General features: G+C 47.0%; 1 protein-coding gene across 2 annotated transcripts; it reads right to left on the reverse strand.

Moving 5' to 3' along the window:
- Nucleotides 1–9224: 9224 nt before the first annotated feature.
- Nucleotides 9225–16686, reverse strand: pwwp2b (PWWP domain containing 2B). 2 transcript variants are annotated; one of them, XM_071524624.1, is made up of 3 exons: nucleotides 16464–16686; nucleotides 12424–14142; nucleotides 9225–11219 (listed from the first exon to the last, which is right to left on the reverse strand). In XM_071524624.1, the coding sequence occupies exons 1-3, from the start codon at nucleotides 16601–16603 to the stop codon at nucleotides 11183–11185; spliced, it is 1896 nt and encodes a 631-aa protein (XP_071380725.1). In that variant the 5' UTR covers nucleotides 16604–16686; the 3' UTR covers nucleotides 9225–11182. The 2 variants fall into 2 exon arrangements, with proteins under 2 accessions (XP_071380725.1, XP_071380726.1); XM_071524625.1 differs by having other exon boundaries at nucleotides 12420–14142.
- Between the last annotated feature and the right edge of the window lie 41 nt (nucleotides 16687–16727).

Here is a 16727-nt window from a genome sequence, read left to right on the forward strand (position 1 = left end):
CTGTCCTCCTGCCATGTGTGGGTATGTGATTTGTAACGTAAGTTGCTCAATTCAGACTGCTCATATCTGATTTTTTAGGATGACTGTTCACATCATATGTTTTTGTACCTAAGCTTCTCCTGCTTGTTTCAACACATTATGGTTTCAGTATGAGCCTTCAGGTTTTGACTGAACTGAGGCGTCTCCCCAAATACCAATTAAGTCGGCAATTTGGGTTTCTTTCCATTGTTGTGTCTCGTTGTCCTCCATGCTAACGCTGCCCCAGCCAAGCTGCTGTGGGTGCTGAAATTAAGGCAGTTGTCTCAAGTGACTGACATGAGATTTACTTATTTCCATGGCTACTGCAATCTTTCAATTTGGTCTGGATTGGAATTGAAAGACTGCGACTCCATGCAGCTTTTTGCTGTTCACACAGAAAACATCAAATCAGTGTCACATGTGAGGGGAAAACAATCAACTTTCAGCTGTAGAGTGAACGTAGCCCAGGACAAATTCAGAAGTGAATCTGATGCTGATCCTCAACAAGGCCATTTTCATTTTGGCACCTGTAGCAGCCTCACCCCATCATCAAAAGGCGCTAATCCACTGGATCCTGTTAACCACACACACACACCGACCCGTTTGCCCCCCTCCTCCGGGCCAGGCTGTTAATTAGATTGCAGGCTGTTCAGAGGAGAGAGTTTCGGGGGCCATCCGGGCCTCCAGTAAGCGCCTGTTGTGGCGCTGCAATTTTAATAGTCCTGGATTAGTGAGACAATGGAGGCGGTGGCGGGATCAAGCTGTGAGGAGGCAGGGTTCACAGATGGGATCAGCATAGCTGCAGGGCCGGGCTGGAGAGAGACACGGGACAGGGGAGTCGGTGCAAGTGTGCAAAAATCCACATACACAAGCGTGAACGTGCACAAAACACACAGGCGCACTTTCATTTGTGCAGGCGCATACACACATACACACGCTCCTGTTCTTCACATCTATTTTTCACACATTCTACCCACTGTCAAGGATCACATTATCACATCGCAGCATCGCAGATGAACACATTTCCAATTTCAGATCCTAAACATGATTCCGACCCCAAATCCGAGCACTTGCACACGCACACACACACACACACACACACACACACACACATACAAATGCACACACACACACACCCACACACAATCTCCCTACTCCATTTTTTTTAGACATCCTATCCGCTGTCAAGGATCACATTATCACGTTGCCGCATCACACACCGACACATTTCCAATTTCAGATCCTTAAACAAGATTCCAATCCCTAATCTGAGAGTGTAAGGTTTTAACAGGGAGAACGGGAGAGCTTCTGGGTCTGTATGTCTCTGTTTGACTCACTGCGAGTCGGTGATCTTGGAATGTCCTTTTCCATTGTGCCCGATGCTTTTGATGTCGGCAACATGCTGTGGTTCATAATAATAGACAGATAAAGAGGGACCAGAGCTGCCAGAGGGCACACATGGACTGGGGGGATAACTTTGAGAAGCCAACCAGAAAGAGAAACAAGGAGATAAAGCGAGCTGGATCATTGCAGTAAATAATACCACATGTAAAGCCTGTGTGTGTGTGTGTGTGTGTGTGTGTGTGTGTGTGTGTGCGTGACTGCAGACGGAAAGAAGAGAGACAGAAAGATGACAGATGGTGCAATAGGTTACATATTAACATATTAACACACCCTGATCAGAGAATGCGCCAAACACCTCCCCCCCCCCCCCTGCACAGCACACCTTCACACATATCTCTGGTTAATGTGTGTCAACGGGAAAATCTGTTACAATCCTGTTAAAGCTCTCCGGAGAATCATTTGATTGGCACACACTTAAAAAGAGCGTTCGGGGAGGAAATTAAATGTCACCCTTTCAAGATGTGAACACACAGTCCAATGCAGGTTAAATGGCATTTGCAAATGATTCTTATGGCTTTTATCTGCTTGGATTGCCAGGCGGGTTAGGTTTGCTACATGGGACAATACAATAAATGGCAGAGAGTTGAGCTAATTTGAATGGCAATTTAGTTTACTCCTCTGTGATTGACTGCTCATCTGATGCTGAACTGTCCTGAAGGATTTAATATTCTATTATAAAAAAATTGGCAAGTAATGCAAAATCAAGGCAATTCTTAACGTTTTTTTGAAATTTTTTATTAGGAGTTTGTTTGGACAGGCTTAGAGCGGTCGAATCACTATCGACCCACCCCACTGTCACCCGGTGATTCATGTAAACCATAATCAGTGTCTTGAACAAAATGTTATTCAATGCTGATATTTCACCGTCAAATGGCATGGGAGCTTAGTAAAGACCGGGGTGTGGCAGATGCAGTCTTGTTGGATTTTCCTGTTCTTAGCACACACTGCCGTAAAGCATGCGTCACTTCCACCACCTCTGTGTGACACAATGTACTGTATGTTTGCGAAATATGATGCGTTGAATAAGAACACAAACGCACGTTGTCCCCAAATGACTGTTTACATGAAGATGACTAGGACTTTTAAGAATGCGGTGTTGCCCAACCGCACTTACTGTATATCTGGATCTGGATCTGACTGCAGCCACATGGCAAGAAATGGCCATCTGATCCGCAGCAGATACACAATGAGATCACAGACTAAACGTCTCAGTATCACAATAAAACTTTATTGGCGATCTTATTTACACGGAGCAGGATGCTGAACTGGTGAACCGGTTTACTTGGACCGCTAACAATCTCATGACAGACTTTATAGTGGCGTTAGAAATATAATACAGGCAATCCGGTGGCTTGGTATTGCATGTATTTGCGGTGCCTTCCAGTGCAGATCAGACTCATGAGTTCTGTTCTGTCTCATCCCTTCTCTCCCATCTTTTCTGTCTCTCTCCTATGCACACCACTGCATCTAATAAAGCAGAAATGCTGCAGAATAGCCTTAGAGTTGATTATTTACACACATGGATGATGCAACATAGTGAACAAAAAGGATATAGACAAAAAAAAGCTCAGTCACACTGGCTTCTATGTTTACGGGCGGGAAATGCCATTTGCTGCCTTACTTCCTATCACTGCTCCTTCTCATGTCAGGTCAAACGCCACTCACGCCCGATCCTCTACCACTTTACCATTTAAGGTGCAGCTAGCCAGCCATAAATCCAGCCTGACCTTTAAGCGAGCCTGTTGTTTTGCCTATGCTGCATTTCCCCTGACAAAATACACGAGTGAAACATCGATACACGCAGTTCCCAACATGAGTCGACTCCTTAGTCATTCGTCAGCCGACCTGATCCCGTCAGCTTCTTTTCACACAAACGCCAGAAGGAGATGACTGGCTTGTGGTCGAGACTCTCTTCCTTCCTACGGTGACACTGTTGTGTGACACTGGTGGTCTAAAACCTCGGAGAATGTTTCGCCTGGCCGTGGCTCGGCCAGGAGCAACAGTACAGTCGGAGCACAGTAGGGGAGGTGATAAACAGGAGCTTGGGGAAGAGAGAAAAAGAAAAGGCCAGATGGGGAGCTACAAAGGAATGAGACAAAGGCAGTGATCTGCCTCCTGTTGGTAAATCCTTCTGGGATAAGACTAATAAATCAAGATCGAGTGCAACTTTTACGCGCTTCCTCAGCATCGAAAAAAATTTCATGATGCAGAGATGCTGGGAAATTCTCCTTCTCGATTTCCCCCCCACGTTGTGTGTGCGCCTTCCTGACGAACGCCCATCCCCCCTTAGCCCCGGCAGTGTGAGCAGGCAGGCTGGTAAGAGTTGGGGGCAGGGCGGCTCTCTTTCTCTCGCTCTCTAGAGCAAACTGACAGCTGCTCGGGGAGGCCGGGGGCCGCCGCTCGCAGCCGGGCAGAGTCGCAACCACATCCTGGAAGATCCTCTCAAGGACTCGCGGCGATAAACTCACACACCGGAGCAACCTGATGTGCGGCGGATTAAAGGCGGCCTTGACAGAGAAGCCCGAGTGTTTACTCAATCTGTCCACTTATGTTAATATTTGAGAAATCCCTGTGCGACTGTGCGGGTAAAGAGGGAGGGGGGGCAGGAAGGCAAAGTGGCATGACACACAAGCGCACACTGTTGGGGTTGAAAGTCCATCATAATGTTGTTTGACGGGCCTGCTTCCTGTCGCCAAGACCCCAAACTGCTTTTACCCAGGTCACATGGCTTGACCTGCGGGCTGTCATGCAAATTATTCAGTGGAGCCACACCCAAATCTTTGAGAAGGTCATCCAGTCCCTTCCAGGAATCACATGAGGCAATTTGGGAAAGGCAGCATATTTGGCAACCACAAGCTAAAGGGGTTTCAAAAAAATTCATAACATTTGATGGAGGCTATTGTTCACATTTTGCCAAGTACAATAGTTGCCCTGGTGACATTGGTGCTGAGACATATAGACAGCCTGCAGCGTTTCCGTATGTCTTTGCACCGTCAATCAAAAGTAAATTAATTCCGCAAAATGGTCCATGTAAACGGTAGTTATTATCCTTGTTACAGTACAAAGTACAAAGACAAGAGGCAGAGAGAGAGAGAGAGAGAGAAAGAAAGAGAGAGAGAGAGAGGCGGGCTGCTGCTGAATGTAAATGAGCGAGAGTGAGTGATCAAACCCCAAATGATCAGAGCCAGGATCAATAAAACGGCCCAATCTAAAAAAGCCCCGGCCGGCAAGCCTTCGCTGTCAATACAGATCACAAGAATGAGAAATGACTCTTGAGGCATCAAGGACAAAGGGAGAGACAGATCTCTCCCGAGCGCGGCCCTGGAGACATGCCAGGGCCCGCTTTTGAAGCCACCACGCAATTTGCCTAGCAACTCCACGGACAGGTGGAACATGTCAAATAAACACAAGACGCGTCAGGCTGGATGGATTTCATTTTCTTCGTGGCTGCATAGCATAGCGAAGCGCATTCCTGCTCACTGAGTTTCACTGCAGCCAATAAAGTGGAAACTACCTATAAGAGATCATATTCCTAATCAGTCCAAGGACAATGTCTATTGTGCAAAATCATGGTTGTTGCAGGTATCTCGCAAATCGCATAGTCAACATCCAGTTATACAGTAACTTGCTGACCTGCCATACAAACATTCTGGAGCACCACACCCTCTTGAGTAAGCCCCGAGTTTTAGCCGAGTTCCGGAGGACAATTCCATTAACATCCGCATCATATTACTCCTTGACACCGGACCACCCAACATGCCTAATCTGTGGTAGCAGACGTGTTGTCTGAACAGCGTCAAGGCAGGTTTGCTTTCTTAGCCTCGGCTGAGTGCAGCTCTTAGCGCTGCGCCTGCTCCTTTGAGCATCTTCTCCACACAGCGCTCGCACAGGCCAGGCCTCCTCCAAAGTTAATTATGGCCACAGCTTGCATGGAGGCATATCATTAGCAGTAATTGCACACAGCATCCCACTGCCATGTGCCTCCCTTTTTGTCCCAGATTTACGCTGCACTGATCCATGAAGGAGCTGTGCCGCTCCACATGCTGCGAATCAAAATGCGGTGGATGCTAGGGAAGGAGCGCTGCGACTTCAGGATCGGGGCCGTGTGTGCGAGCATGTGTCCACATCTATCAACGTGAGGGAATCGGGGTCTGAAATCGGCGAGTGCGTGCCCAAAGAAGCCGGGGTGCAGACAGCGCATGTGGATGAACGCTGCAGTTTCCATGTCAAGCTCAGGAAGTACAGGGATTAGCAAGAGGCAGAGCGTGTTTGTTGTGTGTATGTGTACGTATATGTGTGTTTTCATATCAACAGTGGGGCAGTTGTTCCCTCCTGCTCTGTCTGGGGACTGGTTGGTACATGCTGAGCCAGGAGCTGTAGATTTTAAGACCCAAATGCAATTAGCCTGTTTCCTCTTCACGGTCTGGGCAGGCAGATGGCTGGAGCCCAGGCCCACTTTGGAGAGATCCTCAGCCACCATACTGTGGTGCGCCACCGCACTACACCTGTATGGAGAGTTCTGCAAAGACTCCTGGGCTTACAGTATACCTGATGGCTCTGTTACAGTATTCAAAGGGTATTCAGGGTACTAGCTCATATCATGGTTAAGGTCGTTCAGGATAAGCTGCTTGTCCGCACCTTCATATCCAAACTATGAATATTCTAGTATCGATGAATAAACCATAACCCAGCTATCATATCTTATCACATCTTTGACAGGATATGGCGTTTACATGTTCCACCTAAAAAAAAAAATACAATCTCAGGTATCTTAAATAGTATTGGAATATGGATGTAAAAATGTCCATTGTGAAATGAACCAAGCCTAATGGGAGCAGACATTTTTTCCCTACAGTATGTGCACAGCCAAGAGATCCACAGTGGAACTGAATGTTGGCTACACTTCAATGAAAATTGCCCCCAGCGTAACAAATCTTTCCTCAATGGTCATCGCTATCCTGCCTGCAGGTCTTCCAGCGAACACTGTTTCTTTGTTTCATGCATTTTGTGTAGATATGTATGTGTGTGTGTGTGAGCGTGTGGGTTAAAGAGTGTGTTGCCTGCTGGATGAAGCACACAGGCTCACAGCTAGGTTCAGAAAATGCGGCGTGCCTGCATTCCTTCCCCCAACCTCACCTGCACAGTGTGGGGGATGGACACTAGGCAACAGCCACTGAGCCAAACACAGCCTCAGATGGCGAGGACTTGCCTGCGGGAAGAACAGACATAACACTAACCAGAAAAACCAACAGAGCCCCTATAACTGTAATAAACACAGAGGCAAAACCAGTTGCAAATGTCAAAACGGTTAAGCAGGTTTCCACTTCCACTGGGCCTTTTATTAAAAATCGTATACTGGACAGTCAGTGTTGTCCTCCCCTGTTATGATGGAGGTTCTTCCACAGCAAGAGAATATGTTTTTAGTAATTTTATATCAGATGTCTGGCCAGAGAAATCATTCCATTGTGGTGTGGGAGTCGTTTACTCAATAGTTTCAGACTGTAAAACTTGCAATGAAACCTACCCCACCCTGCCTTAAGGAGCTGCTGACCCACCTAAAAGAATTTCATTAGTCTGGCCTTCTATGGGGAGTTTTAGTGTCCCATGAAGGTCTAAATGCTGTTTCTGAGGCTTTTCCACCCTGACAAGCAGGGGTGCTGCTAGGAATTCTAGACCCCCCGACAAGATGTGATACTGCCCCCCTCCCCTTCCCCCCCCCCTTCCCATGCACCTTATTTAGTGCAGTATCACCTCAACTGTATGAAAGGCAGCCCCTCTTACTTCGAGATCCCTGAAATTTTCATCGCTTGCATGAAAACATGCCTGGAAATCATATGCAAACACTTTTGCCTGAAGATATAAACAACTGTACGCACAAGTGCAATGAAACAAGATAGATATTTAGATTTATAGATAAACTTTTGCCTTCCAATGACTGCCAGGCTTGTTTTTTTCCCCTCACTTTTACCTGCCATGCTTGATGTGTTCTGCAGTGTCCTCATTTATTGACGTCACCGATGCTGTGAATTATGGGCAATTCCCTCTGAAAATTCTGCTGGGTTGCAGACTTTTCTGCACGGAGGGCTCCAAAAGTTCACATCGGAGCCCTAAAGCCCTTGCTGATTTTGCAGTGAAACATTCCTAACCCCTTGTGGACTTAGCAGGAGCGCACCTTGAAGTCTGCAAGTCCGGACATTGGGATTCAGCCAAAGCCAGAAATCTTGTCGCCTGGTCAAGTAATTGAGTCATTGGTATTGATCAACAACCCTATCTACCCTTCAGAGATATATTATGGTCATTTTGTTCTATGGGGCAGTAAAAGTCGTACTTAATGCACGTTTAAAAATACTGAACATTAGCATAAAAAACCCTACTGTAGAGTATCCATCTTGTGAAAGGCAGAATTTACTTTTTAATACGACACACCCTGGATTGGCCCATCCCTGGTCATCAGTTCATTCTATTTGGAGCAGCTCTGGTCCAAAGGAAACAGACTGGAGAGTTATGAAATGTCTGGCAGTAGACAAGGCCGGGTCAGAGGTATGAAATGAGAGCAGGCATGGGGGAGGGGGAAAATCTACAGCTGAGCCTCTATAGTAAAACGATCTGATCAGGAGATATGGAGAGACACGAGGGTCATCTGACCTTCACTGTGCCAAGCACTGAGGTGTACATACAAGTTATGCAATACACACACACTAACCAACTCCTATTTATGACACGCGGGCTACAAATCAACACTCGTGACATGGCCAGTGCTGAATGAGAGCTTGGAGGATGGGTGGGGGGGGCAGATGGGAGCAGTGTGAGGACAGCGTATGGTAAATTGAAGAGCAGATAGGATTTTTTGGGCCTTTCCAGTTTAATTTGTGGCCCTGTACAGCTCAGTATGGCACTAACATGGGTGGGGTTAGGGGTTCCATTTCCACTGAAACTTTTCAAAGATCTACGCACTTACAGCACTGTAGGTCATGTTTGATAAAACCCTTCGCCAACTGGTTTAGGTTATTATGGCATGTCAAATAAGGACTGAAAGAAGGAAGAAAAAGCACGTTACACCCCTATAATGAAGTTGTTACTACACCTGTGTAATAGAAGGACAGCAAAGATGTGACCAAAGAGAAAGTAGAGGACAAGCGGTTGAGTTACAACCTGAAACAGACCCAGGGGCCATGTCTAGACACAACTTTAGGTGCAGAGCTTCTAAAGATTAAATATGCAAGCCTGAAGACTGAACACTGATAAGACTATTTCTGCCATTTCTGGCAAAAAGGAGTAAAAGGGAACAAACTGGAAATGATGTTTTACAGAGGTCAAACGCGTATCACAAAAGAAGACTAGAGGATGACGAATACAGTAATAACCTTGTCATTCCTAACCACTGGATGGCAATAAGAAAAGTAATAGCAAATGGGTGGTTTTGCCGAGGCGTACGAAAAATGCAATTAAATTCATCATTTCCCACACATATTTGTGGAACCAACCAGAGGATGTACATCAACATTTTGTACATCAACATGATTGAATAGAACTAAAGATGGCAAACTATATCTGCTCCTTTTTAGCTTTTTTTCCTCCACTTAGCACCTTATTTTTGCCCCTCGGCACCTTTTATTCAATCATGATGATATATCAAAAAACCTTCCATCTCTGCCTCCTGGGTCTTTTGGCCACGTTTACGGAAAACTTATGAAGGCAACTACCTCAGATAAGTGAACCCATTTCTTCCGAGCAGGCGTAACAGAGTGACCAAATGACAACAGCACGGATATTGCTTGTATATTTTATTTTATGTACAGTACACGTAAAAAACAAAACAAAAAAGTAGCCAATAACATTGACCAACGTGGGCAACAGTAGATAGCCATGTTGCTCATACACGGGAATATCCTGACGACCATTTCCCTCTCAATCATACATTTAGAGGGTAAGGGGGCAGTGGGGGGGGGGGGGGGGGGAGACTCTCCTTTCCCACTCCTCCTGGAGTAAGGCTGCCTGGTTACTAGCTGGGCTCGACGGCAGACGCGGTCAAACCACTGATTATCAAAATGGGAGGAGTGCATTACCTGCTCCCCCGAACACACCTCTCTCGTTGACAATCAATGAGCCAGTTCTCATGCGACTGATGACAGCCTCGATCAGAACAAAGCGTTCCAGACGGACAGAAAGGAGACGGGCTGGTTGGCTGAGCATGACTGTGTGCAATCTGCAGTTTTTAATAGAGACTAGGCTATGGGCTGTGCTAGACTAGCCGTGGTCTCTGCCTTCGCTGCCACCCCCCCCCTCCCCTCCCCTCCCCCGTTCCAACAGTGCTGCTTTCAACCCAAAAGGTCACTAAAGGCCAGCTCTGCAGTCTGCTTTGCCGGATGACTCAATAACTGCAGGCTCCAACTAGTAGCGAGCTTGCTCCCCCAAACCCTTTTTCCTCTGCACACTCAGCAGTTGAATTCACAGTATTCTTACAGCATTTTTTTTTTTTTTTTTTTCCCAAAGTCACTCGTAAAGCTTTAACTGATGATGCATAGGGGGCTTTGACACATTTGCTGTCCCATTTTTCTCCAGTGGAAACATTAAATGTGGATTTTTTTTTGTAGTGTGTGGTAGGTAAGCTGAGAGACAGAGAGAGAGAGAGAGGGAAACACACCCAAGTCAAATGCGAGAATACAGTGTACACAACCAGCCGCAACAGGTGTCCGGTATCTGGTGTCCCCGAATCATACGATAAAATAAAAAAAGATTTTATCTCCAAGGCCATGGATAGTCAAACCACGAAGACTTCTGAACTCCCCTGCTGCCTATCAGGGCTGTATCTCGCGCTAGTGTTTCGGACAGTGAGCTTACAGCAGGCCACCAAGGTACAGATAAAGTGCTTTTTCTTAAACGTGACGCATTAAATAATTAAAGTGATGTAGAAATGAATCTCAGGAAAAACAGGGGGGGGTGGGGTGGGATCTTTCGCCGACCCACGTCACACTTCTAAAGGGTCCTCTACGTTTAAAAAAAAAAAAAAAAAAAATGAAATGGAAGAGAGACACAAGATGATTTTGGAGAGGACAGAGCTCAGTATAAATACATCCACATATCCAACTAGTGACGCGGAAGGCTACAAGGATGGAACACTGTGTGATCGCTAGAAGAGCTGGAACAGTCACTACTGTCTCTGGATGGAGCCATTTCACATTTTCACAGATCCGGAAAGTAAAAAGGGATTCACACTAAGACTTTTCAAAACCACGGTAAAACGTCTCGGGTCCTTCCGCTAGAGGTGGGGGGTGGAGGTGGGGGGTGGGTTGCCGTAGAAGATGGCACTGGGGACCAAACAGACGCCACCGGGTTCCTCTGATTGGACGAGTCGGACCTTGCAGTAACCAAGTCGGCAGTGAGGACCGTAATAATGACAGCAGCAGATTGGGAGGTTTTGCAGGATTGTGGTATAAAGGTGGACTCAATGGATAATAATAAACCATTACAGATAATAAATACATTCGGGTTCTTGTAGTGTCGTTACTCGGCTCTATTGAAATGGTTAAATCTAGAAAATAAAAAAAAAACCAGGAGGAATAGTTGAGTTCAGAGTAGACCATGAGATGCCTGGCCTTTTTTTGCTCCCTTATCCAGTCTCAATAACGCTCCACCTTGGCGGCCATTTTCCTCCAGCCTCCAGAAAAAAAAAAAAGAAAAAAAAAATAGCGGCATATAAATAGTAGCCGTGGCAACCGCACGTACTCCCTCCTGGGTCTTGATGACAGAGTCTGAGAGTTCAGAAAAACCTCGGAGACTTCTCTTCAATCCTCAGCCTCTACACAGAGAGAGGGGATAGAGAGAGAGAGAGAGAGAGAGAGAGAGAGAGAGAGAGAGAGAGAGAGAGAGAGAGAGAGAGAGAGAGAGAGAGAGAGAGAGAGAGAGAGAAAACACAAAGTAAAGAGAATGAGCAAACAGTGCGGGTCATATTTCCCATGTAGAGATTTTATAACTGTGAGTGTAGACGCTTCAGCACTGGGAGCGATGTGATTCTTAACAAGTCTTGTTACTCATCTGAAGATTATGGAGCACTGTGAATTAAACTTGGCGGTTTCGGAGGGTACAATTGAGCGACAATGTGCATGTCAGCTACTTCGCTGCCTGTTGAAACCTCTGTGCAGCTGACAGAGCAGGAAAAAAAAATGTTTCCTTTATGATCTCTGGAAAAAGCACCAAATATAGGCACAGCTTAATCCCTTACTGTGTAGATTCTGAACTACTTGAGTTCACTGCCTACCTCTGCTTGGCTATTGAGCCCCATAACAGAGTAAACAAGGAGGGTGGGAGCCGCCTGTCTGTCCCTCATATCACTCAGAGACAATATTTAACCTTTGAGTGTGTGTTAAGGGCCTGCTGCTTGGCTACCAAGGGTCAACACACTGGGAAACCAGGGGAACAAGCTTGGCATAGCCTACAAATCTGCCATAGTATGACATTGTTGAGTGTTTTAAGACATGACTGACAACTCATTCGAATGATAACTGGCTATTGCTTTTACTATGCTCTAAGTAGTATTGTTTATGTGTTTGTTTTTGAATTTTGCTGAGTGGCCCTTAACAAGCTATTGTTGTTAATGGAGTCAGCAGCCCGGCTCTTCTATTCATTATAGCCGATTTTAATAAGCTTGTTTTGCCCTTTTGAATTCACAGCGCTTTTCGCCTTAAAAGGAAAGTGCCACAGAGTTATGCTGCAGTAAGTTTTTCATGACATAAATGTAGCAGAGCTCACAAGGCTGTTAAATATAAAGTTAGGACAAAAGGTCGCTGTAAAGATAAGCATCCTGGTGCATAATCATCCTCAATTATCTCACATTCCCTCCAAATTTACCATGAACATGCAGTGAAATCAGATATTTTTTCCAAAACTACGCCAGTCCAACCCAATTTATGGTCTTCCAAAGCACAGTGCCAGATTAAAAAAACTATAATGGTGGGTATGGCAAAACCACCCTGGAGGTCTGACTGTGGTGGACTGACCTACGTTTCGCAGTGGGAGAGCAGCGAGGTAATCTCAGGGCCCACGTGGCCCACGGCCTTGGCCGCCTCCAGGATGGCTCTCCGGTACATCCCTTTCTTCTTGCGATTGAAGCGGGACCTGAAGAGCTCTCTGAAGGGCGACAGTTTGGCAACGGAGAGCTGCGAGGTGGTGGGCGAGCCGAACCACGCCACCTTCGCCTCGGGCCACTGGGCCTCACAGCTGGCCGTCTCCTGTTTGCGGCTGCCGCTGATGCTGAGGACGCGCGCCGGCCACCAGGGGAAGCCGTGGATCTTCCCCCACACGATGTCGCCCACCGCCACAGCGTGACCCTCTTCCGTTACACACTTGGTCATGCTGCGCGTGTGCAGTCGCACCGTAAGCGGTGGCACTGTCTTGCAGTCGTCCCGCGAGGGAACAGAAGATGAGGTTACGGAGATGTCCTCGCCGGGCGCCAGGTCGCACAGCTCTGGCGAGGTGCCATCAGAGCTGAAGGACTTGGATTCATCTAGACTATCGCTGCTGCACACCGATAGGCTAGAAGAATCCGCTTTGCGCTTGCGGAAGTTGATGAGCAGGGTGAGGTCGCTGTGGCCCCGTTCGGCCTCCTCCCCTGAACTCCCTGACCACAGCTCCAGAGAGTTCTTGCCCTCCCCTGAGTCTTCGGAGTGGGGGAGACAGGGCCCAGGCACCCTGGGGCTTCGTCTCCTGGTGCCTCCTACGAGCTCTGCCTCATACTCCACCACACTCTCCTCGCCCTCCCTCTCAGGTGGCCTCAAGCGGATCTTTGGGGATGGCAAGTCCTGACCCACAGTGGTGAAAGGCCTGGTCAGTTTGAGTTTGGGAATGGACACGGTGAGGCCTGACCTTGTGGCATCTAGGATGTGGCGTTGCTCCTTGGTGGGATCAGAGGGCATCTTGCCATTTTCTTCCAAGCCATTCTGCACCAGCTGTTTGGGACAGAATGGCTTGACCGAGCCGTGGACTCGTGAGGGGATCTTCATGACCTCCCCCTTGCCCTGCGGAGTGCTGTAGGAGATTTTTATGACAGGACTGTGAGGGATCACGTCACCTCCAGGGAACTTCTCCCCCTCAGGCTCCCCCCTCTTGTCCTTCCTGAGGCGCTTGCAGTCAAAGCCAGTGCTGTTTTCCCGTCTCTTAGTGTCCTTGGTTGCAACCCCATCCTCTTTCCTCGCCTCCTTAGAGGGGGCATCCTTGGCATCGTCATCGCTCTGTGGCGCATTCTCTTTTCTAGAGCCCTTGGTGTTGCTCATGCCATCTTTGCTGTCCTCATCACTGTTAAGCGTGTTCTTGCACTTTTCACATAGTACCTGCCGCGGCCGCAAACGGATAGTGCTCATGGTCATGCGGCCGGGCTCGCGTGTCCGCCTCTTCTTCCTCTTGATTGGTCGCGGTGGGGGCTGAGGTACCCATTGGCTGTAGCTGTGGCGCACCCACAAAGGTTGAGGGAAGGGGGCTCCTTCAAAATAAGGAGGGTAAGGAGTCTGTCCAGCTGGCACTGGTGTGGGCACAGGGCAGGGAAGAGGTGCACTAGGTATGCTGCTTTCAGGAAGAGTGTTTTCATCCTTTGGTCTGTGTGAAGCCTGGCTGGGAGATTTGGAAACTGGCTCCTCACTCAGAACTTCAGGGATTTCACAAGCCGATTTGGATATCGGGCATTCCTCCGATTTTGTTGTGACATCTGGTAGGCAGAACAGCCCAGTTCTAAGAGAGAAAAAAGCAACAATGAAGAAATTAATGAGTGCGTGTCTCAGAGGTCCTTCATTAGAGTGGTAGGGTGAAGTTCATGCAAGCTAACAAGCCACACAAACATTGTTGTTGCACATGACATGCATTTCTCAAATTCTTAAGTTAAGCAATTTCCTCCACCGCAACATTACTGTAATGCCCTCCGTGTATTTGACCCTCCTGGATCACTTAAGGCCAATGGGACTGCATAAATCAAATCTGCTGTTGCAATTAGTAGGCCAAAGGAGACAAGAGCGGTAAAAGTCGTTCACAAACCATTCCTTAAGTAGCTGACTGCAGGCTCTGACTGGGGAAACCTATTTTACCATTTTGTTTTGCTGTAACTGGTGCCCATTTGGTTACTGATACCGCTCTCTCTGTCACCTGTATGCTGAACATTCTTTAAGTGTGGGGGTTGGGGAACACAACACCGGCAGGCAGGCTGTTGTCTACCCTGCTGCCTCTGGCCAAAAAAAAGAGCAAGCGTGCGCTCTGTCTCTGCTTATGAGTGAATTCACATGTTCCTTTTCACGGCGTGGGACCTGCAGACGTGTCCAAGGAAGGCTCAGCCTCCAAGGAGTCTTTGAAAGGTGGCTGGCAGGCAGCAGCAACATGGCTGTGCTGCTTTAGTCAAGAGACAGCAGACAAAGAGACTACAGGATGCCCAGGAGCCCCCCCTCCCCAACATCTGACTGAACAAAAACAATCCCATGAATCACTCGGGATTCAGAGATGTAGGGAGGGAGCCAGGAGATTTCAGTTTGTTTTCACACCCGTGTCTACTCTGGGATTAGGTGTACTGAGATTATTAATTAGGGCACATTTGGGGAACCTATCTTTCTCCCCAAGAGAAGTAATTGGCAGACACCTCTCAATAATAGTCTCACGGTGAGGCTAGTTCCCTGAGACCTTTTCATATGTGTCTCTTAAAGCAGCGGATGATTAGCCTTCACAGTGATTGACAGAGCACAAACAGTGCTGTTTGTGACGGGGAACAAATAGTCCTAGCTAGGAACAGTACAAGGACGTAGCATATGACCAGCCATGACTCAATGCTCTGTTGCCATTTCACACTGTGTACAGTGTAACTAGATGTGGAGATCTGCCTGAACGATAGGCCTAGATTGTGACATGAAAACCTGTGGGAGACAATGACGGGAAATGCATTTCCATGAACTAAAAAGGAAGAAGCAGTCAAATTTTGTCAGTGACAAGGCCTGAAATATAGGCCTATTTTAAGTTATTCAAGGCCTGCTTTTTCCCATTTGGGAGGGTTATTCCCAGGACAGCATGAGCTCAAATGAAAAACCGTCTAAGCATACTAAGGGGGAAAGCTGGTCAGATTCTGATTCTGCAAGTCTATAAATAGGCTAAACCCAGTGGCTTTTAAGGTGCACAGTACTAAGAGCAACACAAGGCTTGTACATGTGACTGATTTCATAGTGTGACACACACCAAGAGGGGCAGATAAGGCATGATGCATATCAATTCTGTTACAACATCTCATATTGTACTTTTATGGCTTTCTGATTTGAACATGATGGTGCCTTGTTGCCTACTGCCAAGAAAAAGCTCCCTTTGTCAAACACCGAGCCCAAGGTAGTCACTGGATCTTATTGGATCCAGGTTATTTGAAGAAAAAGCATTACAGTGGTACAACATCAAATCAAAGATGTGTCTTTATTATCATTTTCCATTGTTTGTAAGGATCAAATGTGCCTGGGTTTGAGGGGTTCTTCTCCAGTTAGCCACTGTGTTTCAAATTATGTGAATTGAAACATCACTCAAGGGACCAAGTACACAATGTAACACTATCTGGATGAATAATGAGAACAAAAACATAATTGATACACAGAATGGTGTGCAGCCAAGGCCTACTCTTTACTGAATACGTTATAGCTGGTCTGAATTTGATTAGGCTAACAATGAGCTATAGATGAACCCACTGACATTAGCTATTGTTCAGGAGAAGTCAGTGAAAAATGTGTGTAGACAGGGGCACTATCTTGACACATTATTATTTCCCCACAATAACAAAATGCATTTGAAAAACGCAGTATGGCCTAAATTGAGAACGGTTTTCCATTAGCCTGTTAGCTAGCAAGATAGCTACCCTGTCAGCTACAATGTTACCTTTAAGTCTTTTGTATGGAGGCCCAGTTAGCTAGCTTGCTAACTTGCTAGCTTTGACTTGTTAGCATCAAAGGTAGATTAGCCGTTAGCTGAGGTTAGCAGTCTAGCAAATTATTTTCATACATAAATGTGGAAGGGAAAAAATAGAAAGAAATACCACTCACTTTTTGCTGCAATCAAGTAATATCCCCGTGTAGCTCCTTTCTCGATAGGTCAGCGTCACCACTAGTGTATCGTTAACTATTTGATCGATAGTGACAGGTACCCGAGAGCCGGCCCGCAGCTCCTCGGCCACAGCCTCCATGTTTCCCGGGGTGAAGTGTCCGGCTCGGCGGTGCTCGATCCCGGCCAAGGGAGCCACGGTCGCGTCGGCCAAAGATCCTTCTCCCCTTCTCTATTGGAGCACAGGAGGCTACACCAGGGCATGA

This window comes from Centroberyx affinis, unplaced genomic scaffold (genome assembly GCF_046629955.1).
Source record: "Centroberyx affinis isolate AG114_WGS23_722 - 3 ecotype Tasmania unplaced genomic scaffold, CSIRO-AGI_Caff_v1 ptg001209l_1, whole genome shotgun sequence".
Taxonomy (NCBI): domain Eukaryota; kingdom Metazoa; phylum Chordata; class Actinopteri; order Beryciformes; family Berycidae; genus Centroberyx; species Centroberyx affinis.